At 42.6% G+C, this 25753-nt stretch overlaps 1 protein-coding gene across 15 annotated transcripts in view; it reads right to left on the bottom strand.

Annotated features, from left to right (window-relative positions):
• Positions 1-25753, bottom strand: part of AKAP13 (A-kinase anchoring protein 13) — a 210074-nt gene that overhangs the window by 71190 nt on the left and 113131 nt on the right. For 10 of the 15 annotated variants that reach the window (XM_068203706.1, XM_068203698.1, XM_068203700.1 and 7 more), the window contains exon 10: positions 21237-21298. In XM_068203706.1, coding sequence (XP_068059807.1) covers positions 21237-21298 — 62 coding nt within the window. Of the gene's footprint in view, positions 1-1167; positions 1929-15890; positions 15911-21236; positions 21299-25022; positions 25143-25753 lie in introns of those variants that run through there. The other 5 variants (XM_068203708.1, XM_068203709.1, XM_068203710.1 and 2 more) reach the window with 4 other exon arrangements.

The raw sequence follows: 25753 nt of genomic DNA, 5'->3' as shown, positions 1-25753 counted from the left end.
AGGTCTCCTCCCAAGAATTATTAAGAATTGCGCACACACTATTTCTGTGGAAGAAATAATGTGTGCACAATACAACAACATTTTTAATGACTCATACTGTGTCTATAGACTGAATATCATGGGATTCAATCCTCAACCAGCATTAGTAACATCAGAGTTCTAAAAGACTCAAAAAAATTGAGCTGGTAGAGAAAACAACTTACAGCTATCTGTGCCACCAAAACCACTGGGTACACTGAATTAAAGAAAAACACTTTTGCTCATAACAAAGCATGGTAACAAGAGCTAGGTCTATTTTAGTGCAGATAAAGTAGAACAAGAATTAATTGAAAATAAATTTGTTATATATTCTTGTCTTGACTTTGAAACAAGAGTGTGAACCAAAAATCATAAAAAAGGAGGCCATATGATCATGTAGAATCCCACTGCTTCAGCTGAGAAAAGAGAAAAAGGGAGAGGGAAAGGAAATGCTCTTCCAGCAGTTAAGATCTCTGAATTGGGCTGTGTTTTGCAGTCCCTCTGGCTTCTCTCCTATTTCCATCCACTCTGCCAGGAAACTGCTGAAGCTCCACAAAGCTGTTACAGAGACAGGACATTCCCAGACTGCCATTGTGCCATTTGGTGGAGCACTTGCTAATTTTAGATTAGAGGAGGAACACACTGGGACAATTAGCCAAGAGCCACTCCTGATTCTTGCTCCAACCCATCCTCAGACAAAATCACACCCAAACAACAAGATTGACAGCAACCCCTCTAACACAAACAAAAAACAGAGGCAAAGGAGGATCCACCATGCCTTTTTTTGACAGAACGCATCTTTTGGGAAACATATGCCTTTCAACCTCAAAAGCAAGCACTAGAAATGGAAACCCTTTTCCCCCCACACAAAAAGCCCACCTAGGATTTCAAACCAGACACTGTTTAAGGGCAGAGGGCAGGGAAGACAGCCAGGGAGCTCCCCCAAAGAGTGCATGCCACAAAGATAATAATATTTGACATGATATGGTTTGATAACACTCAAAACCATCTCCATGCTGAAGGGCAAAAGCTCTTCCACCTGTCCCTCCCCTCTTCATCATCCCAAGGGACACGAGTACAGGAAGGAATAGACTGATCCCCTGGAGACAGGAAAGGGAACCCATAAATAAATATATACAAACATCATACCTTTAACAACACAACATCTACAGTCCTGTCCACCTTGGAAATGTCACACAGGCTGTATCGCCTCTTGTGGCGTTCGTACATTTTGTCCAAAGAGCTGGGAGCAGGGGAGCAGAGCCCACCATGAACCCTGGGCTCACCACAGCCCCAGACCTCTCACATCCGTGCTCAGAGGAGTCCCCGTGTCTCAGCACACCAGCCTGCCGAGCTTCTTAACAGGAAAACGAAAATCCCAGTGCTGCGCCTGGCTGATAAAGTCTTCTCAGAACAGATTTGCTTTTACAGGCAATGCAGGAACTTATAGCAAACAAAAGATATTTGAAGACAGCTTTATACATATAGGATTTTTTTTTGCGACTGCTAAGAATGGTATCAGCCTTCCTGTTACAATAATAATAACAAAAAATGTTTTCCAGACAACTTTGATATCCAAAAAGCACCAGAATGAAAATCCTGCCCGAAAAGAGAACAAAAGCCAGATGTGTGCAGCAGGAATACTGACACTCCAAGTGGAAATGAAGAAGGTAGGCTCAGCCACGATGGGTCTAATTCAGGAAAAAAACCAAAAACAAACCAAAAAAACCCAATCACCGTATCCAACGCAAATACTGTCACCAAAGTGTTTCGTTTTTCACGCCCTCATGCACTGAAAGAAACAACAAAAAAGTACTTTCCTCCTTCCGAGTCAGTTCACTGTTCACCGGGCAAGACGGCTTGGGTTTGCGTTAAGTTTAAATTTCTAATGACAGCACTGGGCAAAAGGAAAGAAAATAATGAAATAAAGCCACTCCCTCCTGATTTGGGCTGGGACGTCACTGCTTGCCTTTTTAGTCCTGCACCAGTGTTCTCCCGGCTTTCAAATTTACTTTGCAGTTGTGGGAGCATGATTCACAGAGAGGAAAAAAAAAAGAGGAGGGAGCAGGGGAAGAAAAAGCAGCAGCTTTTCTTTGCCAGCCTCTTCCACCTCTGGCTGCAGGCACTTGGTGTGTTTGCTCGGTCCAAAACGAGAGCGAGAGCAAAGCGACGTGTTTTGCAAGAGGTAAAAAGACTCTTCCCACTCCCCCAGGCCAGGTGAATGAAAGACAGTTTCAAGGTTAATGCTTTCCTAAACCAGGAACGGAAACTTATGGTTTAATCAGAGCACATGGAAAAAAAAAAAGGAAATCAGCCATTTACTTTCTTCTTGGTTTGTTTGCAACACAGAGTGAAGATCTCAGCAACTAGTTGTCCAGAAAATACAATCTTCCCTCATCCATTCTAGCCTGAAAGGCAGAGCTTTTTTTCTTGGGGGGAGGAAAAAAAAAACAGCTAAAGTTTTTTGTCTTTCTAATGCCTGGGCCAGCGCGAGTCTCTCTGCTCTCAATAGCTCATTCACATCAGCTGGGCCCTGCATGCTCACTGCCACATGGTTTCCTGTTTTCAAACTGCCCCCTTGCAGCCCCCTCTGCTTTCCACCCCACCCTGACCTCTCCAGGGATGAAATCTTTCCATACTTTCCTGGCTTTAGACATTCTCTCATTCACTGATTCAAAAGGGAATGGGGGCGGTTCAAAACGCAAAGAAAAAAGAGAGAAGAAAAGGGGAAGCAGAGTTTTCGGAGACTGGGAGTTTGTAGTGACCAGAACTTGCTGCTTTGCTAGATGGAAAAGCTGAAAATGCAGAAATTTTTAATCCCAAGCTGCAAAGCGGAAAACACAGACTTGGAAACACCACTTATCAACCCGAAGTTTGACTGCCGACCTCCAACAGCCACCCTCGGCAGCGCCGGGAGAACTGGCCCACCTCCTGCTGCTGGGATTTGCTGCACTCCTGGAGCTTAGTTAGGGGGTTGTAGGTTTTTTCATCCAGTCCTGTAGGGTGGTCCCGACTCCCTGGTTGTATAAAGAGATGTGTGACCACCAGCTCAAACTCTGGCAAAGGTGACTCAAACCCTGCAGCCTACTGGAACGGATAAAACGTGAGTTCTCGGCATCTGAATGCAAGATGAGTCTTCCAAAGGAGATCTAAAGCCATCTGCTGCATGCAAGCCCTCCGGCTTCTCTCTTCCCAGTGCTACCCAGTCTTCTGACTGCCCGAACACACTGCGCCACAGCCTGCCTGCGAGTAACACAGGAACTGACTCCCTTCCGTGCCTGTTTGGTAAAACACCAAAACCCAGGAGTTTACAGAACCACCACATACTGCTGTGAGCTCCTGGATGTAACACCCCGATTTGTACAGTCAGACTGCACAAAAGCACAGCTACCCTACAGATTTAGCAGACTGAGTAACCAAGCTAAGGGCTTCTTCTCCTGAGACTGGATGACACAGCGGCCAGCCCTGACACAAAGGCTGGCCTTGGACCTTGCACCTGAGCGTATCCTCAAGCGTTGGAGCAAGCTGGGACTCACAGCAGATGAGCTCCCCCGGTGAGGGACACAGGTACACTCTTACCTAGTCAGTGCCAGGGTCTCCCCACACTTCCCTTTTGCTCCAGTCTCTCCCTCACATCCCAAAGTTTTATCTCCACCACACCACCAGCTGAACTGAGGAGTATTCCTCTATGAGGCTGTCTTACAGCTACAGTCCCTGGCTCAAGATCTCCGCCAGTGACTCCGTTCTCTCCAACAATGAGCAGAGCTTCTGCTTTCAGTATTAGGACACATACAATGTGGTTGTACTTTGGGGACTTTCTGGAGCCACCAGTTTTCTCCACAAGTAATGAGTCCCAGCAGTCATGTGCCCATCGAGACAAGGAATCAGAAATGGCTGTGACAGCATTCCAGCCCTTCAAACACTACCATAAAAGGCAGGGATTTCCTCAAATCTAAATTTATAAGACAGGAATCCATAAACAAAGTATGTAAATTTAGTTCAGGTGTAGGAATTTGCAACAGTCACAGTGTCTTAATGATGCTCTAATGTTTCATTATGAAGCACCTTTTTTTTTTTTTTGGCTGATATAGCAGATAGATTTGTTTTCAAATCAATTTAATTACAGCTGCTGGTATACCCAGCCAATATTTATTCTAACAACAACTGCACAGCTCTGCTCAGACACTCCATTTAAAGCACTTTGATCCAGAGTTCCTCTGGCAACCAGAAAGAGATGTCCAGCTGCAGGGCTCAAGGAATGCCCACCATGCAGAGGAGGTGAGCATCACTAACTGTGACAGTGCATCTTCCACTGAAATGCAAGATGGGTCCAACTTGCAGCTGCAACAACACCCACTCTTTCATGGCTCACTTTACCTCACCCTTCTTGCAGGTAAGGGGAAATGAGAAACATCTCCAGTCAAAGCAGATGGGAGACATGCTGGGAAATGTGCAGCTTTCACAGCAGGAGGCCAATTTTTCTGAGCTATTGCACAAGCATTTTGAAATGGCCAAAAGCCACAAATAACCCAGTGTGGGCTTTCAAGGGGCAGCAAGGAACAGAAAGCTCATGTGGAAGGTGCAGACAGGTGGAGAGAACCAGCCAGGGAAGCTACCAGACCCATGCCAGACTGGGTGACTCTGGGCACAGGATGTCCCAGGACTTGGTGCATGTCCTGTGAATCAAGATGATGACCTGCCTTACTCCTCAGTTATGCATCTAGATCTAGTAAAGCTTGTCAGTCGATCTCCTTGACTCCCCTACACCTTTAGCCAAAGAGGGAAACAATCAACACACACACAAATCTCCAATTTGTTCCAAAAGTTTCTGTAGTTCTGCTCCTGACTCACAGCAAAGATCAGGGGGCCAGTGACAACTACAGACACCCAAAGTGCATCTCATCTTCATTTCCAGACTTTACTGTTGAAGGAGGAGGGTGGGAGGAACATAATATAAACAAGTAGAAGATAATGTGCCAGACACACTCTCCCTTGGGAGACCATCACCCTCTTCCCACATTAGGTGGGGCTTTTGCTGCATTGTTTCAGGCTAGAAATCTTGCCTTGCATACAGCCTGCCATCCACACAGGCACTGTCAGGCAGACACAGAACACGACTCAGCCCGGACGGAGCAGAACAAAGGCTTCCAGTCTCTTTTGTCCAGCTATTTAGGCAGTCCTTGAATGTCATACAAGTGTTTAGACAGTATATAGTATTTATACTCTGAAACACAATGAAACAGAAGATCAGAAAACAATGATTAAATTTTAAAAAAACTCCTCTAACAAGTAAATAATTGTCTCTTTTTTTGGCGAGTTGCTCAAAATGGAGAGGAGACGCGAGCAGCAGCCCCGGCCACCGGCTGCTGATGCGACAGTTCTGGGCTCCTTATTGAAAACATCTGGAAGCTCTGAGCCACTTTGTGCAGCCAGGAGTTTGAAACTATCCAGTCATTTCATATCCAAACCCAAGTCCAGCGCTGTGGATTTCAAGGGAAGGAAAAGAGGGGGAAGAAAAAAAAAAAAGAACAACCGCACTTGATCACGCCATATGATCTGTAACTCATCCAGATAAAACTCCTCCTCCTCCACCCGCTAACAGAACTCTTAATGACAAGGAAATCATGGTTATCCTGAAACAGACCGAACTATTGTTATCTGTTTCAAATTACTTTTGCCATAGCGTTATGAAACATTGCAATGATGCAATCTGCAGAAATACTCAGGCGTATTAACTTTTTTAACCACGACCCTGATAGAAACTAATGGAGCAGCAGATGAAAGGAAAAAATCTCCCTGTTTTAAGCAAGGCAAAGCCCACTTTTGGGCTCTGAAATGAGGTGATAATAAATTAATCAGACAGTTAGAGAGAATTACAATTTCAATTGCTCTTTTCTTAAGAGAAAACAGTTTTTTGGGAAGGCTTTTAAAAAAATTACATTTCTGGCACTTGTGAGGGTAGACAAAACAAATAGTTTTTTTCCTAAAACTATATAAGGCAAAGGAAATCTGTACTCTAATGCTGCAAAGCCTGTAAGAGGAGCACGTCCAATCTGGAAAGGAGAGCACATCCATCCTGTCTGCTGGGAGGGAGGTCAGCACCCACGTGAGACCAGACCAAGATGGACACTCAAATGTGGATTCTGAAGCAGACCAGGCTGCTGTTGACCACAGCAAGCACTCACACCCCAGACCTTGGTCAAGAATCCTGGATTTCTCATGGCATTTCTCATGTTTGCAGGAGCACTGCAACACTGAGAGTTCTGTGGCTGACCCAGTCCCACTGTGCTTGCCCATCTGCATCCCTGTGGGGTGCTGGAACTTCTGTCCACAGCTGCATCTCTCTGGCCATGGCAGGATCCACCAGTGTCCCACCAAGCTACAAGTGGCTCCAAAAGGCTGGCTGTGATTTTGAATTCCCCTACAAGGTAGGGCACAGAAAGAAAAGGAGTCACAGAGAGGGACACGGACAGTCTCCCACCACCTGTGGCAGATCCATGCTACTCTGAGGGGGAAGGTCCATGATGCAGCAACAAACCTTCACAATCCTGGTTCTAAAACACCTCCATATTCATCAATTTGATTTATTCCTTGGGGAAAATCATCCACAGTACCAACACAAGTTTTATTCTCCAGCCTGACACTCTCCCAAAACATCCCTATTTAAATCATATATTCAGACCGAGGTCTGGAGAGAGGCATTTCCTCATGGAGCAACGCTTTGGGACAACATGACTGAGCTGAATCTAACATCAAACAATCCACTGTCCAGCTGCAGCCTGTGTTTGAGCTCAGACAGAACCAGACAGAAACAGCTAAAGAGCCATGAGGGAATGAGGAGGGCTTGGAAAGCTGTCAGACACAGATACATGGAGCATGTGTTTTAAGAAAATACAAAAACACCTTGAGAGACCTTCAGCCACTTCCTGACCTGCCCCTTTTCTAATATTTCTCAGAGACTCAGTGTACATTTTTCAGGAATTTCTACTGTCCAAATAACCTTCAGAAAAATGTTGAAGCTTTGGTCAGCCATGGAGCATGCCTGAACATCCTTCCAGAGGAAGTCAACTGCCCATTTTACAGTTCCCAAATGGCTACAGGAGAAACACAACCCACTCAAGAGATTAGCAACCCCTCAGCTGACTCTACATCACTTTGCAAGATCTGCTTCTTCCTTTTTACCAAAAATAACCGCAGTTGGGATGTCTAGCTGGCTGAAGTGCTGTGGGATCTTGGACCAGCCCACAGATATTTATTTAGTGTGTTATGGGAGATGAGAGAAATACTTCTGCTGTCAAGCACTGGACATGTTGCTTTGCTCTGTGAGTTTCAACATCCTGAAAATAAGGAAGGGAAAACATGAGTGGATAAAGCAGGAACAGTCCCAAAAGAGGCTGTCAAGGAGCACCTGAGCTATGAACTGCAGCAACAAATCAGCTGCACATCCCCTGTGTCCTGTCAGCTGCTCCTGTGCTCAGGCTCTTCCCACCAGGGCACAGGGTCTAATGACTTACAGATTGGGTCAAACACCAAAAGAAGGGGGCTTTTGTAAAGAATACAAAAGCAGTTTGCAACCAAAACAAGTGGATGAAAGATAATGCTTCGATTTCACAGCTGGCACAGCCCAGCCTGGAGCTGCTGCTGAAGAAATGATGCTCACTTCGCTGATCTCATCCAACACTAAAGTTGGTCACAATAGATTTGCTAATGTTTTCCTTTATGGTTTTCAGTTGCTGTCAATAAACTTGTAAATTTTACATGCACACAATGAGTCTTTGCTAGTTACTGTGATTCTCCTATAAAGGAAAAATTACAATTTTGGGGATCTGGAAAGATAATGACAAAAATAAAAGTATTTCAAATAGCAAGTTGCATTTATAGGATTTTTCAAACCACTGTAAACCTTATACAAGTCACTTGAAATTGGTTTGCACAGACCATCCCTCAAATACCTGAAGGCCTGCTCAAGCCCAATCAATGTCTAATAATTTGTCCTACTGAGGAGTTAAAGAAGAGATCATTGCATTTTGTCCTAAATGCAAGAAAAAGGGGATGTTTCATTATCTGTAAAGCTTACAAATTCAAAAATCAAGTGAGTTTTTCATTTTTATATAATCCATAATAAAAAGGCATACTCTGACATGATTGTGATACATACAGGATATAAGAAAGTACTGATTTATACAACAAAAACCACATTTTCTGTTCCCCCATAACAACACATTTGAGAAAGACTCAATCTCTACAGTTCAAGATATGAGGTTAAAAATTAGTTCAAGTTTTTGTGCAGGAAAACAAAGCACCTCACATTTCCAGAGTACAGGAAACATCCCTGTGCTCTGAAATGATCCCCACTGCTGTGGGCAGGGCACAGGAGCAGGCAGACATTGCCTGAGCCACTCCAGGATGCCTCAGCATAACATGAGATCAGTGCCATGAAATGTCTGGTGGATGGTTCTATCTGATGAATTATGTCTTTAGCTAAAAACAGAGACAGGGGAGCAGATTATGTAGATGAATTGGCGGATAAAGCCCAACAAAAATGACGCATGGCATGAGTGAGTGAAATTAATGGACAATATAAAAATGACACATCTTGAACTGAGGAAATTATTCAACTTTTACCATTCTTTCATGCCTACAGTTTAAGGCACTGTAATCTAACTGAAAAACAGAGACGGGTCATTCAAATGAATAAATCATGCCAGAAAATGATTCAGTTTCCCTTCTTTTTTTTTTTTTTTTTTTTCCTTTTTAACTGAAGTCCCTAGGACTCAGCCCTTCAGAAGCCCACACGACTCAGTGTATTGTCTTGGCCAGGCACTCTGTCAAAAGGGAAAAAGTTATCTTTTCTATCATCTGGTAATTGAAAATCTGGGAGGGGAAGCACTGGGAAAGCAGAGCACTGTACAAAGGCACCCATCATATTCCCAGGTCAGTTTTTGCTCGGCTGCTAATGAAGGCAGTGGATTGAGGACACTGCGGCATTTGTTTTGCCCTTCCAATTTTTCTGTTTGCTTTGTGGGAAGGAGGATCTCAGCCCCCATGGGGAACTGAGATGCTCTGAGTGTAGCCAAGCCCCTCTCCCATCAATAACAGCCACTCCAGATCACCCTCCTACCTACACCCGCATTCAACCAATATTTTCGTGCCCTCTCTCCATGCATTTGGAAACCTGAAATGAAATCCAATGCAAACTTTGAGAGGAGGCATTTGGAATCCAGCTCCTGCCTGGGAGGTCTGCTTTAGGACCACATGAGTATTCCTTTGCTCACTGTTTTATCCGTTTCCCTGGTAGTCCTCTGTAAAGAATATTAAACAAACATGTCTTTTCAGCTCAAGAGCCCAGGAGAGAATGTTGACCCTGTGGAAAAAAAACTGGTTTTATCCATTTTTACCCCACTTTCATCCCTCTGGACTAAGGATGTATATACAAGGGTAAGGATTCATTGGGTCCACAAAGCCATCATTAAGGACTGCCACATCAATCCATGCTGAGTATATTTTCCCCCATAGCCTGATTTTAGAAAGTATTCTTAAAGGAATTTCAGGGCATAAAACACGTATAATTACAGCCAGATATGTGAAAGCATCACCATTAGTAAGGAATTTTCTCAACAGTTGATGCTGCTCCAGAAAAAGAATAAAATATTTATTCTAAGGGTATAAACTAACTTGTCCTATATCTCTATCAGCTTTTCAAAGATCCCTCTACAGTAACATTTGTTGTTGCAAGGTTAAATCCTAACTGGAATAATGGGTCCCAAGCCCTGCTTGTGTGCCTCTCCACTCAGTTAAAGCTAGGGAATGTCCCTGCAAATATGGGGACTGTCCAATATAGGCCAATACAGGTGTTTTAGGAAAGTTTTAATTGCTGAGTTTTTGTGCTCCCCTCTCTCATTCCCCACCTGCCAGAGATGATGCATTTCCATAGATTTAATAGCCATTTTCAATAGATAAATACATTTAAGACAATGGATGATGATAAATGGTACCAAAAATGTCAAAAGCAGCATTTCTTATACCCTGCAATTTCCCTGAGTTATCCTTCGGATCTGGACTGTCCCAGGAGCTGCAAATTGCTGTGCTGCAGATAAGGAAAATGGAGCATCTGAGAGTTCTTGCCAGTGACTACAAGGAAAGGGTTGGTTTTGTTTTCTTAGGAAGAAAGAGGAAAATATTCTGAAGCCTTCTCTTCAGGCTAAAATCCAAAACATTTACAAGATTCAAGTGCACAAAAGCTTGCAGATAACCAGCAGAACTGATGCCAGTTCCATCAAAGCAAACAACTAACAGCAACTGGGAGGAATGAAGACTATGCAGCATCCTTCTCTATTGGAAAAAAAAATCTGTTATACAACAGGTAAATAATTTAACTACTCCAAGTTATTATTCCTCAGTAAGTCTTTTTTGGCTATCATGCAGCACTAGTCTCTTCTCTTTCTGAAGTTTGCCTTTCAGAGAAAAAAAAAAAGGCAACTTCAAAACATGCAAAAATTAATGAAACCCATATGTGGGATACTGTCATTATTCCATGTTTATAAGAGGATCAGGTTTTGTTAAATGGGCTTACTTAATGCAGATGCATAAGCAAAAATACCCAGCAAAAGATCTGAAAGCTATTGAAAGCAAAACATTTTCACAATTTAAACTAAAAGCCACTATATCTTTTGGTGCAATTTTGTTTATGGCTTCTCTGACAGCTTATGAAGTTCTCCTAACTAGAGAAACATCTCCTAGATAAGATTTTACCTTTTTGACTTTCACCCTCATACTGTATTTAAGCTGGGCCAACCTAAAAATCAATGGCTTATGGAAACATCTGTTGATACAGGCACATAATTTTGACTTTTTTCAACAGCTGTTGTTATTTTATGCTCTATTTTGGCTAGGCCAGTTAGTAAGACTGGAAGAAAATAAAAGTTGGGCTCCTTTCCTGACTTTGGTCTCTCTTTAGTGGCTGCAGTGAGCACCTTGTTCCCTCCCCCTGTACTGGGAGTTTGGGGGGATAAAGGCTAAATGCCCCCCAAGGCTGGTCTTGCTCACCAGACTCAGACAAGAAATAAAGGAAATACATCTCCCCCAAATATTGGCTTAAAATACCCCCTGCTGTTGCTGCTTTCTGCCCGTACAAGGGACTAAAACACTCTCCACTGCCCATCTTCCTGGCTCCCATTTGCACTCCCAGCAGCAATCCACAATAAACCCCAGGTTTGTCTTGCCTCCCCTCCTGCTATTTCATTGCTGGCATCCAGATATCTGCCAACATCCTCTGTAAAAGATAACACACAATATATTTTAAAAGCCAAGCTGCCACAAGATGTTTGGTGCTTCAGACAGTGCTCCTTCCCAGACAGAACATGCACTGCTCACAGGAAGGCTTGTATAAAAACAGAATGTACTTTTCTTCTGAATCTAATGATTGCCTAACAAAAAAAACCAAAACAACAAATTCAACCAAAATATCCTATTTTCAACATTTAATTCAGCTGCTAGTTGAAACAAGATGTTTCTATCTAAATTCTGTTTTCTTGAAGGAGAAGAAAACAACTTACAAAGCTTTTAAAGAGCTCCAGTCTTTTTCAGTGTACATTCAAACTGTCAAGAGCCAAAGAAAGCCAATACCCCACGCACAGATTTTTTTTCTTTCCCCTTGCTCTTTTTAACAGAGAGGACTTGTTTAATCTTACCTGCAAACTTCTTATTTCCCTGCCATGCACTCCTAGAGTCTGTCAGCTGTGCCAATGCTTGCCCAAAAGGACAGTCATAAAAAAACCAGTTTAAACAGAAACTGCTTATCTAGAGGAGGGAGAGCCCCAGGTTCACAAGCAGAAGAGATATTTCAACATTAAAGAATTCTCAGAGCTACTCCAAGACACAAATTTTTGTTGTCTGCTGCACTGCAAGGATTTTAAGCCCAGAAAGAAGCTATTTATTTAGTCTATATACATATATTTATAACAAAGGCAGAGGATCCATCTACAGTCTTCTGGGTGCTTTTTGCATCGTTTATAGCATACGAAATAAAACTCAGCTTCCTCAAAAACAGAAAAGAAGAAATAAACAAGGCTTGACAAGAAAAATCAAACACTGTCCCCCAAATATACAGCTGTGAACTAAAAAAGCTTTTTGAGCTGCCTCTCGTTGTCACCTCAAAACACATTAAAACACAGAATTTGGAAAATGCCCTAAAACCCATTTCTGCCCATGCTGCAGAGAGGAGTTTCTCTCACCCCTTCCCTTTGTAAGACCCCAACCTTTACAGTCATGCCAATCTTTGGTTATCTACAGGTAGGAATATCTGGACGCGATGTAAACAACCTTCATTCTCTTTAAAAGGCTCAAAAAGGTACATTACTGCTCTGTTTTAACCCTGGAGTGCAGGCATTTGAAGCTAAAACTTATCTGCCTCCTCCTGGGCAAGCAGGTCAGTAAGCATTTCCTCACCTTGTTATGGCCAGTGAGTTAAAAAAAGAAATAATAGTGGAACAAAATAACAAGGAATCCTTCTGTAATCTCAGTAGATTTCAACAGCCCATCCCTTTCCATGCTTTTGGTAAGAATCAGTACAGTATTTTGGAAAGGCAGAAGAGATTTCATACTCCTAAACACAAGATGATCTCAGATTGAAACTGAAGTTTCAGAGAACTGCACTTCCAGTCTTTGAAAATGTGTATTTTGGAAATATTCCTCCTAACCACTTTCAGGCATTTAATATGTCCAGCTGTGTTAAGAAACCAAGCAAAAGTTCAGTGTCAAGTAGTTCAGGATTATGATCTTTTTTTGATTTATGGAGGTAAGCATAGTCGCAGACACAAGACAAACAAGTCACTTGATGCTAAGCAGACTCGGTACCAGAGCTCAGACTAATGAGCAAGCAGGGGCGAGGCTTCACGTTCCTGCCTCTTATCTCAGCAGCTGGAAGGACACCACATGAGCAGGGAGAGCACAGCCAGAGACAGGCAGAGCCAGCCCCAAGGTACCTGCAAAGTGTTGGTGCTCCAGTGGGGAAGATGGAAATGCTCCAGGAGAGGGAGGCATGTGATATTGGTAAAGATGCAGGTACGAATATGCCCCCAAATAACTAAGGGCAAAAATAAAGAGGAACTACTATTAAGTGGCTGTATTGGTATCAGGGCAAAGTCTTTAGGGAGAAGTAATATCTAACCAAGCTGAGGAAACCATAAGCCACCCATCAGACCTTCTGCAGATCTGAAAGGAGAGCAGCATAACTCAGGTTAAAGACAGAATAGTAACAATTCCTTTGTTTCAAACTACACAAACAGAAGAGAAAGCAAACAAGGTAATTCAGAACTATTTGCTCTATTTTTTGGATTAGTCTCCTGGGCACAGCTACCACCTTCATTTTCACCAAGTACATCATTGGCACTAAGATGATAAACACAGCAAGTAAGAAGGGAGGGAGGAGTTAAGTTCACCACTGCTCAAGAGGAAATCAGAAAGTTTGCTACATCAAGTACATGTTTATTTAGGCATAAATTTAATGTATAAGTGAAGCAGAAAGAGAAAGAGAATGACAAGTGGAAGAAGAACTTTATTATCTGCAAGAGATCAAGTACAAAAGAAAGCCTAGTTTAGAATTTGCTCCCATCTGCTAATTTCTATACAGCTGATGAAGTGCATTTTATTAAACCATTGCAAAACATTTTACATTCTTGTTACAGCGTCCTTGCTGGAGTTATTCCAAAGCAGAAGTCCAAAACAAAGACCACAGCAGTAGAAAACCAAAGTGGCAGTGGAAAGGAGGTACAGCAGCACTGAGAAGAAACTCTTATCTTTTGTGTCTACCTGCTCTGTGGTCCCAATAAAAAAGTCACCCTTGTCCATGCTTTGTACATGTCATTTGGAGACATCACCTCTTCGCTGACATAACTTATGACAAAGTTTTCTACCAAAATTCAGAAGTTTCCTATTCTTGAAAGTTTCCATTAATTTGGTATTATGATAAGGACAGCTATGACTGCCCACAGCCAAAGGCAACACCAAGACACTGCTCTGGCCCTGGGGGTTTTAATTCTGACCTGCAGCTGCCCCAGCTCAGCCAAACCCACTCCCTCCCAAACTTTTTAGATATCACATTCTTGGACACCAAACCACACAGTCCTTCTGAGTGATATTAGAACCATCCACTGCAACATGAACCATCTATTCTTGTTTCACAGCCCCAAGCTTAAAAACCTCCCCACCACCACCAGTCTGTCCCGTACAACTGCAAAGATGTCCCTGCCAAGCCAGAGAGCCATCAGTCTGCCCAGTGCAAGGATGCTGCATGAAGAGGCAAACATTTAGTTATCACCCAGGCTTTTATCTCATCTGATGTTTTAACAGCAGTTTGAGCCCAGAAACATTCTGCAACACAGCTGAGTCACCCTGGGCCACACCAGGATGTGTACGTAACACCAGGCAGAAACAGACACCAAGCAGAAACAGCTGAGATGCTGAGATGCTGGAGGAAAAAAAAAAATCAGGTTTCCATGTTTGCATGAAAATAATATAGTAAGGGAAGGCAAACAACCTAAAATAGTTGGGAAAAGGCTGAGAACAATAACAAAAAGGGAAATCTGTGAAAGGACCACGAGGTGACAGGCATTTTGATTCCATGTTTCTATGGAAAAAGTTTGACAGTACTTCTTATGTTCCTACTCCCATCATTCTTTTCATCCTTTGCTGGAAGTAAAGTCAGAAATGCTATGCTTGGATATTGCTAGAGCCTGCTTCACCAATGCCCAAGAGTTCCTGTTCAACTCTCCTGTCTGTGTCATGACTACTCACAAAAACCCAGAACTTGTATGGGAATATAATTGAAAATCTATTTATTGCATTTATAAGTTTTTTCTCTAAAGTGGTGTAAATTCCAATAAACTGCAAAAAAAAGTAATCTACAGAAAAGCGTAAACGGTTGCCTGTCTACACTGTAAGGGGCCAACTCTGGCTTCTAGAATATCAGAATGGAACTAGATAAGTTCCTTCAGAAAGATAAAAACGCAGTGATCTGATACACCAAAGTATTTGTCAAAATAATGCAGCCTCCATCGAAAGTCCACATTTGGTCTCCCATGTTTTCATCTTAGTTTTCTCTATATTTAGACCGGGAATTCAATGTGCAGTAACCACGTCTACTGCACAACAGTTACACCACAAAACTTTTAAGATATTTCAAACACAAATAAAAGAACCTATAGGATAAAGGAGATTGGACCTTTCAGAAACAGCACAGTATTTTCCTTCATAAGGTAATATGAAGGAAATATTCAATGCCAGCATTCCTTTGCCAGACTAACAGTCTTAAACATCCATTATTTCATGAAAAGTATGGATCCATACTTTCATGACTGCATATAAAATGAATGTATCAAACCACTGGAAGAGATCTATAAACCCAGGATTTTCTATACTTAAAATCTGTTAGGTCTGTATTTTATAAACTTGTAAAATAACAGAGTCTTGATCCTAAAAATGATCTGAAAGCTACTTTAATACACTGATGCAAAATAATTTATGAGTGAACCTCTTTGTCTGAAGCAAGCCATAAGTGAGCATTGCAGAACTGTAGCTGTGAAACAGTTGTCTTCAATCTAAACCATCTCAAAACTACAGCAAGAATATACACACAACTCTGCCTTTGAGGCAACAGCATCTGCATATGACACTGCAGCTAGATCTTGATGCTTTTAACACTGAGTGTGATAAAACAGAGGGATAAACTTCGCTGCGACCGGGAGGATGGCAGAGCCAGATGTTTCATTAGAGAAAATGAGGAAATGATGAAAAACCAGAGTATCAGGCAGCAATCTCTGCCTCTGAAGAACAGTGGCTGAAGGGGAAGGCGAAGGGGAGGAGAATTAACTCACCATCTCCAGAGATCAGCGGGGCTGGCACAAGCCCTGTGGCCACGGTTGGGGCGGCGCGGGCGCCTTCATCTGCCCAGAGCCAGACCTGGGAGCAGCATCCCTGCACTGGGCTGGGGATTTGGCTCCGTGTCCACGTTCCTGCCTCGCCCCTTAACATCCGTGAATCCTGTGACTGAGCTTGGAAACTACCGTCTTGAGCTGGGGATTATCAGCATTCTGCATAAAAAGGCATCGGAAATGCAGCACCCAGAGAAATTCAGTGCAGGACAAAAAAACCTACCACAATAGTTGTATAAACGCCTTCAAGGCATGAGCAATGGTAAAGACCAAACAAGAACCTCAGCCTGGTCTGAATTTCTTTTTCTTTTCCTTCCCCCAGCTTTTATTCTTGCTCCCCGCAGCTTGTGTGGTGATGCCCAGAGCAGCCGGCGAAAGCCAGGGTGATGTGTCCTACACAGCCCAGCCATGCATTCACTCAGGGCTGGCAAGCTGACACAATTTCCTCCCAGAGCTCAAAGCCTCTGCTCTGAGCATCCAGGGCAGACACAGGATGCTGGTGGGTGTGAGAAAGGGCTTGGCAGATGACTAGCCCAAAGCCCTGACACGACGGGTAAGTGTGTGTCAGCCTCCAGCATTAATGCCAGGCTTAGAGCAGGCCCCCTTTTGGCTCAGATTTTCCATGTTTACTGTAGTTACAGGACAATATTTACAAAGAGAGGGTTACACAAGTGATTTTAAAGAGGCAGGGTGAGAACACAGCCTATTGTTAAGGCTGCACTTTCCACCACCAGACCCAGCCCTGATTTGTTTCCAACACTTCAGCCACTAGCTCTGAAATTGTCCAAGCTGTTGAGGAAATTCCTATGCTATTCTGCAGGCCCTTTGGAAAAAAGGCCTGATGGAGAAAATGAACTTCAGTGCATACAGACAACCTGAATTTTGTCAGATCCTCAGGGCAAGCAGTTTGTTAAAATAGTTAATTCCTAAGAAAATAAATTGGAGCCTGGAGAACTATGACAATCCCTTGTCTTGGGTCACCAGCAAGGTTCAGTAGTTTGGAACAATGAAGCACCACTTGATCTGACAACAACTGTAGCAGACTCTGCTCCTCAGCACCAGCCACAGGACGTGGGTGACACTGTACACCTTGGCCACTATTTTATCCATTTATCTGATGACTCCAAGGAACAGAAGCATGAGAGATTACAGTTGGGGGGAAGGAAAAATCCCTGTATTCTTCACACCTACTGTCCATCCCAACACTCATCTCAGTGCCACGTGGGTCTCTACTCTCTCCCATAGGCTCTTTTCCATCCCCTTCTTCCCACCCTCATCTCCAGCAGTCCTGCTGTCCCAGTCCCCTTCCTTTGCTCACCCTGCCAGACTCTGGCCAAGCAGCTCCTTGCTCTTCTCCCTGTTCAGCAAAGCACAAACATGGGGGCCTACAAACCAAAACCAACCAGCAACAACAGACCTGAGGCTCAGTCCTGACAGCATCATCTCTCTTATCTGTAACAACTCCCAGGAAAGAAGGTTTCCTGGCCTCCCTAGGTGGTCTTGCAACAGTTTTATGATGGTTAACAGGATGTTTTCACAACATCCAGCCTAAATCATCCTGGCAAATTAGCAAATCAGTAAATTAAACTGCCTTGGAAATCTGGGACTTTAATAACCACTATTACATGTTGGCAGACTGCTGGATTGCACAATGGTTTTCTTTTTGCTGCATCGAATAAATTTAGTTCTTTCAATCTCTTCTCACGTTTCTTAATCTCTCCTCATTGTTTCCTTCTGGACACTTTCCAATCTGCCTGTGTCTTCCTCTGAGCAGGGCACTCCAAACTGCATTTGATGGCACTGATGAGGGCTCCACAGTGCCACACATGAGTAAGTCACCTCCCGCCCTTTACGGAGGACACTCCTTCAAATATAACTCCAAACAAGATTTGTCTCTCTTGCAATAGCTCTTGCAGTTGGTTCATTTGTAATCCACTACAAATCCTCAGCCTTATTTTAACCTATCCCTCTCCAGCTTAAGCCTGAATTGGTAAAAGTGCATTTTGCCTTCTCCTTTGCAAATGCAACACTCACTGTTTGCTTTTATCTCTTATCTGGATGTGCTCTCCAATTTCTTGAGGTCACTCAGAACGCTGACCCTGTTTTCTCAAGTCCCTACAATCCCTCCCGACCTGATATCATCTGAGTGTTATAAACATACCTCCATCTTCCAAATCATGACTGAAAATATTGCAAGTTTCCCCCCAGAAAGTGACCTTGCTGATATATCAATTGTTACTGCACTACTTGGATCAGTGGAGGGATGTAAGTGCAAGAGTTTTCTAAGCTTCATTCTCTGCAACTTCTGAAAATACAGACATTAATTAAATACTGATTCCACTGGTAAAAGGTAGGATGCATTCAATTCAATAGGAACTAACTAATACAGTTAATAAATGCAATGAGAAGGCTATTTCCCAGTGAACTCTGTTCCTGAGGTCAGTCAGCTACAACTTCTCAGTCACAGGTTCAGACAACCAAAGCCATCGGATGAATCCAGCAGCACAACCTCATCCATCCTGCCACATGAAGACAAAGATTCAGCAAATAATGAATCACAACCAATTTCTGGGATCAATACAAGAGAAGCACATCAGGGTACAGGTCGTTTTAAACTGCTGCTTTACTTTTATGATGCTGGAGTCACAGGCTCCATTTTAAATTATTGTAATATCATAGCATGCAGAAGGCAAACCAAATTTCTCATCAGAGTTAAAAATTATTCCATTTTAAAAACATTAAAGTCTCATTTTAATAGATCACATCAAGTGCTTGTCCCAGCTCTACTCAAGATTCCCCAACTAAGCAGGAACATAAGGACCAGGAGAGTCTCCACCAGGATAAGCACCCACTGCCCGCCATGCAAGGAGCCTGGGAAGTTCTGGTTACTGGGTTTTGTAGCTGAACAGATACAACTTCTGAGAAAAGATTCTGGAAATTTAAGAAATAGATAATTTAAAAACTCATTTTAGTTGGAAAAAACATTTTTCCATTATTTTCTCTTCAGTGCTTATAACCCTACAGACCATTATCTTCCTGAACATTTTTTAACAGCAGCTTTTCCACGACATGCAAGAATCTTCTGAAACGACTACAGGAGAAAGTGTGAGATCTCACATCTGTAACACTGGCATCACAGATCCAGCTAATTCTAAAAATGCTTCACAGTTTTTCATTCTTCACAACCTAGCTTAGAAGAAAGAGTTTTCCCCCTTCTCTCTCCAGAGTACTCAAGCTACTCTCCTTCAGCCTGACTGAACTATTTAAGAAATTGCACTATTTAAATCCCAAGACTGTTTTTTTTAGAAGTAACTTGTGCTTATAAAAAGCAGTGTGCAAATTTCTCACCCATAAAACAGGAGTTAACAAGTATTCCCAATATCCAAAACTGCTGACAGCACCAGTGAAGCTGCAAAATACCTGCAGATCCTGACCAGGGGCAAGCAACAACACTTCTATTTGCAGCAAGTTAAGAAAACCACCGTTACTAACCACAAAATGTCTCTGCAATGAGAAGCCAATGAGCACCTGAAAGACTCCTGGCTACAAAAATTAAGCAGCACTAAATAAAGCAGAGTCAGGACGTGGCAGGAGAGGCACAAAGCACGGTGGTGGCTTTCACCGGCCGCCTCTGACCCAGCATGCATGTGTGAATTAAGCTCTATTTATAAGCATTCCACCACTCCTTTTTTTGGTGTGTTTTTTTTTTTTTCCCAAATGACCTTTATATAGTGCAGTTGTTATTTTGATTCTGTTGAACGTAGCAACAGGAAACCCTGTCAGTCCTGCAGCAAACTTTCCATTCCCCTGGCACTCCCATTCCTGCCTCGGAAAAGCCAGATTTCTAAAGAGGTGTTTGACAGGGTGGGAGGGAGAGGAAGAAGAGAAGAAAGCACACACACAAAACCCAAAATGCCTGTAAAACATGCAAAATGGAAGGCAAATTACATTTTTTTTTCTTTTCTCCGCATTTTCTAAAGATTTCTTACTTCACTACCAGATTTGGAAGTATTGGTCAGGAAAATGATCTATAATAAAGGGTCTGTAAAAAAAAAAAATCAGTAGCATCTTTACACTCACACATTCCAGTAATGAAATACTTCCATATCACACAGCACAAATTTTAGCTTGGAAAGTTATTTTCTCTAATCCCTGGCTAACTCACCAAGCAAACAGCTACAGAAATTAAGCCTTAACTTGTTAAAAACATAATAAACCTGATTTTATTACAAGCTTTGGCAAGACTGTTCTGCTGTTCAAAGAGCTTTACTGCATGATGAGCAAAGATTTTTGGAGCTCCACCCTACAGTGTAAACTCATCCCCACAGTATTTTCTCTTTTAACAGCTTCATAATGGTAGGGGAAGACACAAACACAGCTGCTCAAAGGAAACGTGCTCCAACACAAGGCTGCCATCAATTTGCCATTTACAAAACACTTTTTCAGGAACACGAAACCACACATAAAATACAGGAGCAAATACAAATCCATCTAGGAAAGGTAACACCAAAAAAAAACACAGCTATTGACAAAGCAGAATTTGTACTAGTGGTGCTTTAAATGAAAATTATGTTCATGTAACACTAAATACCAACCTTTTTTTTTAAATGACAGACAGTCCTTAAATATGGCAAAGCACAAGTAATAAAATACAATACCAATGGATTCCTGATTCCTGGCATGACCTTTTTATATTGTTTCACTGACATGAGGAACGTGGCATTTCCCCTCACATTTGATCCCTATATACCCTCCCATCATTCATTTTTCTTCCAGTTAAGGCACAAACACTCCCAGCCCATGATGCCTTTAGACCTCAGAGTCTGTGCACACACCAACACAAACCACAGCCACAGCTCCTTCTGCCAAAACCTCCCTGGAAACACAAAGCACCAGAAGGGATGGACAGACTCTTCAGGACCACCCCAGCAGCAGCAGCAGTGCAGAGACCTTGAAGGTGCTGCTGGCCCCACACAGCACCACCAACCTCAGGTGCATTCCAGGACGTGGCTTTTGTCAAATCATACACAAATCTTGGTACAACCTTGCCCCATGAGGAACCTCTTGGCTCAATCTGTCACAGGCTGAGAAAACATCAATGTGCCTGAATCCAGCGGTTGGAAGCGCAAAGGCTAAAAAAGCCCAGGCTATCTTTAAAAGGATAAAGCAGCGTCACTGGGCATCGTTCAGCTTTGCAGAGGCTACAGAAAGGAAACCAGCAGGTCACAGTAGCAGTAGTGTTTCTTTATAAAGCATAGCAAAGGACAAGGAGACAAAACCTGCACTCACCACTTCCTCTGTGCCGTCCTTCTGAAAATCTACCTTGTCTTCGGTTTTCATTTCCAACATCCCTGTGCAAACAGAAGGTCCACAAAGGTAATTTAAAAACAAACTTCTTTCATTGCTACTAACAATTTTTTGTTTATTCAAACCAGTCCCCTCCTCCACCCCAAAAAAAGAAAAGAAAACCCAATCCCCAAGGCCCTTCAACAAGTCCATTTGAAACACTACAAGGCCACTTGATTTCCAAATTCTGGTTCCAATTGCTGACTTCACTGCTTCCTCGCTATTCATTTTAACAACTACTGTATCTGGGACTGAAGGGAACAGCAGCAACCATAGGGTGAAACTCCTGAAACCTGTAGGTGAGGCCAAGCACATCTGCAGGTATTTTTTCATATACTTTCTTGGTTCCCATTCATCTACATAAAGAATCAAGCTTTTTGCTATTTTTCTCCTTACCATAACCCAAAGATAACACAAGAAACCAGCCTTGTCTGCCCTCAATATCTATCTTAAACATTGAAAAAAAAATCACAAGCTGCAGAAACTTAACCCACCTGCACTGCCTTATGGATGAGAGAATTACCCCCACTGGACTAGGAAAGCAAAACTTTTGCTGCTGGAGTTTACAAAGTCCCAGCTGACTTTCCCCTTCTCCATGCTCCCATGATGGTGTCACCACCACAGTTGTACAAATTTCATGTCCCAGCTGCTTCCTCTGCCCAGCCAAGTTTTCATGAGTCACCATTCCCCAGGGGTTCCCCTTGCTTACCTTTCTCTGGCATGAAGTCAACATCGTAATTCTCTTTCAACACTAAGCTAAGGACTCTCGTGACACACAGGACACTTTTAGAGGAGTGAAGTGATTTGACCAAAGCCACTCTGATGGAGAGTGGCTGCGTCAGGGCTAAACCCCCCTCTAATCCCACTCCCTCTCTCATTTCTACTAAAAACAAACACTGGATGCATGACAACGCCTTCTTAAGGGCGACGTATGCTTGCAGTGAGTTTAGCCCTACAGGGATTTAGCAAGAGGAGCCTCCCATCTTCATGGGGAAATCGTCCTAACAATCGTCACTAATGATTTTCCACTGCCTTTAATGTCTACCCTTGTTTTTTGGGACCATCTGGTTTTGCAATGATTTTGCCTCAATTGCATGAATTTGTGGGCAGCCTCAAAAATCAGAGATAATGCTACAAATTGCTGTGAGGTCAATTTGCTGGAAGATGTGCTCGGGGTCATGGCAATGCCACCATGGTTGAGATCCTGATCCAAAGACAGAACATGCAAGTAAGAAACATTTGATGCACTGAAGATGGGAGAAGCAAGCTCACCCTGCTGGGTAAGAAATGGAGGATGAAGACATTTTGCCCTCAGGATGAAATTCAAGACAATTTTTTCATTCTGTCACTTCTTTCTAAATTTCTGTTAAGACATATCCCAAAGGAAAAGCACTATAAAGCTATCACAGAGGTCTCTGGGTGTAGTGCCCCCTATTGCAAGTGTGGCACTGTTAGTGACATTTATTACCTGCTCATCCTGCCATTCTAACCGGGGAAGGAAATCATTCCAAGAGCTTTTCCATAGGAAAATGACACTGATAAGAATGAGGTGAAGACTCATAAGGTGATATTCTTCTGTCAAGGAATATTTTGCTGAAATGCTGAGATCTACAGGAGATATTTCTCCCAGGAGAATAACTAAGGAGTAGTAATTGCAATATTTGTTATTTAAGATGGCAGACCCCAACCATACAATCCAACCTTGCTTGCTTTGGTTTCTGCCAAGAAACTGCAACTACTCCGAAGTGTTTTGTCAGCACAAACCCATGGCATCTCTTCTCTTCTCACCCAGCCAGGTTACTGTGGTATGATTTCATAACCTAACTCCTTTCTTTTTTAATGAGGAGCATCTACCTGCCTGACTTGCAGATAATGTGCTTGCAGAACCCATTACTCAGCTCTAATGCACTTCTGAGTCTAAAGCTAACAATAGGAGGAGATGCCTCAGGAAAGCAGGATCTACCTTCATCAGCTTCCGTCAGGGTTGCGACCAGTCACTAGATACCTGTCTGGATAAGGAAATTAGCCTTTTGAAGTCTTTGTTTTGGGGGTAGGCGGAAACTAAGCAGAGGCAATGAGATAAACAGGTGTATATTTGGGAGCAGCTCCACAATATAAATAAAAAAATTAAAGACCTTAATGATATGGAGTAATGGCAACAGCAATTATCAGCTGATTACATCGCTGATAAATTACAATGACAATAAACCCCTCTGACTACATGAGTTTCTGAGAAATGGCCTTGTGACCTACACTTCCTTTGGGAAGGTTTTCTTGTATTCCACCAAAAAAAGATGTGATTCATCCTGAGAACTGACGAGTCCGACTCCGGCATGGATACAAAATCCTCTGAACAAATCCAGACCTCAGAGAAAAGTCCCCAGAACTGACACAGTAGAAAAAAATTGAAGGTTGCCACTGAACTCATACAAAAAATGTGCCACCCAAGGCTAGACACCAACATAAAAAATGTACACAGCAATAATTACAAAAAACAAATCAGTTCTATTGAATTACTGCCATATCAGAGTTCTAGATGGTGCTCTATAGGAGATCAATTTCAGAAATATTCCAAATAGAGAGCTTGGATTCATAACCGTCACCTGCCTCTGCTTAAAGCAATTTTTTTTATTTGGGCTTCCCCAACATTTTGACTCAAAATAATCCTAAAGTACTTCAAGAAAAAATACTACAATTTAAATTTTGTTTTGTGTGGCATCTCATTGGACATACACAATTTCTGCTTAAGGATAGGTCAGGCCATTTTATTCCAAGACCTTTCAGCCCTAAATCTTTATGTATCTTAAATCAGTAACAGCATCACCTCCTTTTTTTTCTCCCTTTTCCATATCCTAACACAGAATGATGACTTAAGATTACTTAACATTACTTTCGTACTTTAGCTACTATCTTATTGGACTGTCTGGTCCCTTTTCCTTTTCAAACCTCATCTAGACAGTGTCATGGCTCCAAGAATCCAACCAGAGGTAAAGACCTGGACTGTACAGATAGAGCTGGCAGAGCCAGAGGCTCCTAGGAAAAGGAGCCCGTCCAAATACTGACTTACAGCCACTCCCATCTATTGAACTGTCAAACCAACACAGCATTAAAACATGTTCCTTCTGAAAACAGCTTTCTAATCCACCTTTAGATCTTTCTACTTATTTACTAGTGACCTCTTGACTCATGTTTACTGGTTATCTCTTTGTTTGTGGGGACACACAAACATCCTAAAAATACTGAACTCAACAAAAAATAGATTTGCTGGACCCTCCACTGACACCACCTCCCCTCCAAGCCTTTCTCCTGCCCTCAATTATTCTGCTGTCACATAGCAGAACAAACTCTCTACCATCACCCCATGCTGCACTGAAGAAACACCTCTCAGCATTAGAGCAGCGAAATAGATTTATACCTTCACAACTTCATGATTTATATCATAGCAGATTTTCTTTTAATCATTTAAATGCTTTGTTTGTTTGCTTGTTTGTTTGTTAGGTGCTGGGAAAGCAAGAGGCACTGTATCATTTTCTCAGAGCAAAGAAAAAAATGGCAACTGAAAAAGTTCAGCTGCTTCCATGTAACAGCTGCCTGAACAGGTGGGATACACAGATCAGATTAGCCCCATGCCTCAGTACCAAATTCACCTACAATTAAATCCCAGGCTGCAGCAACAAACCCATTTCTCTTTCATTCAATGCACCCCTTTATCTCACTTCCTGGAGTTACCTGGTGATGTTTTCCATTAGCTCCTGCTGCACGGACCCAAAGCTTCTGTGCTGTCCCCCAAGTCCCACAGCTCTCTCCCATCACCACTCATCCATGGGGAACGCCAGTCCCAGCTCACAGGAGCCAGAAAAGCTCATCCCCTGAGAGTTCCAGCACTGCTGAAATGCACTGGCAAACACCACCAGCTGCCCTGCCTGACAAAAAAGCTCTGAAGCCCGGAAAAGGCGGCGGGGGTAGGGCTCATGGCTGTTTTAAATGACCTAATGCTGCCAATTAGGAAGCAGCTTTGGGCAGTTCAGAGGGACACTGGCAGCTGGCTCAAGAAGACAAGCAAAGAAAATAATGAGAGCCCCGTTGTACCCACTGGCTCCACATCAGCAAAAATAAAGGGGAAAAGCGAAGGAGTAACACCAAGGAAATAAACCCTCATGCCCATATGAAAGCTTACAACTTGAAGATAAAGTAATCCAAATAGCTCAAGCCCATACATTTCTTCTCCAGCAAGGATTTACGTGCTAGAAATTCTTCTGTACAAATTCATAGGAAATGATGCTCTGTTCTTACCTCCAGTGCTAGACAAGCAACATGTATTTGAATTGGAAGTTTTTATATGAAACTATAAATTTTTTTGTTTCCCAGAAGAAAAACCTCAAACACTTCCTCTCCAACACAAGCATCCAGCTCTTACTTCCTTTCCTTTGCTGATGACGTGACAGAGACACGCCTACAAA

Source organism: Anomalospiza imberbis, chromosome 13 (assembly GCF_031753505.1).
Source record: "Anomalospiza imberbis isolate Cuckoo-Finch-1a 21T00152 chromosome 13, ASM3175350v1, whole genome shotgun sequence".
Classification (NCBI taxonomy): domain Eukaryota; kingdom Metazoa; phylum Chordata; class Aves; order Passeriformes; family Viduidae; genus Anomalospiza; species Anomalospiza imberbis.
The sequence above is the reverse complement of the archived record's forward strand: the minus strand, read 5'-3'. Positions and strand labels throughout refer to the sequence as shown.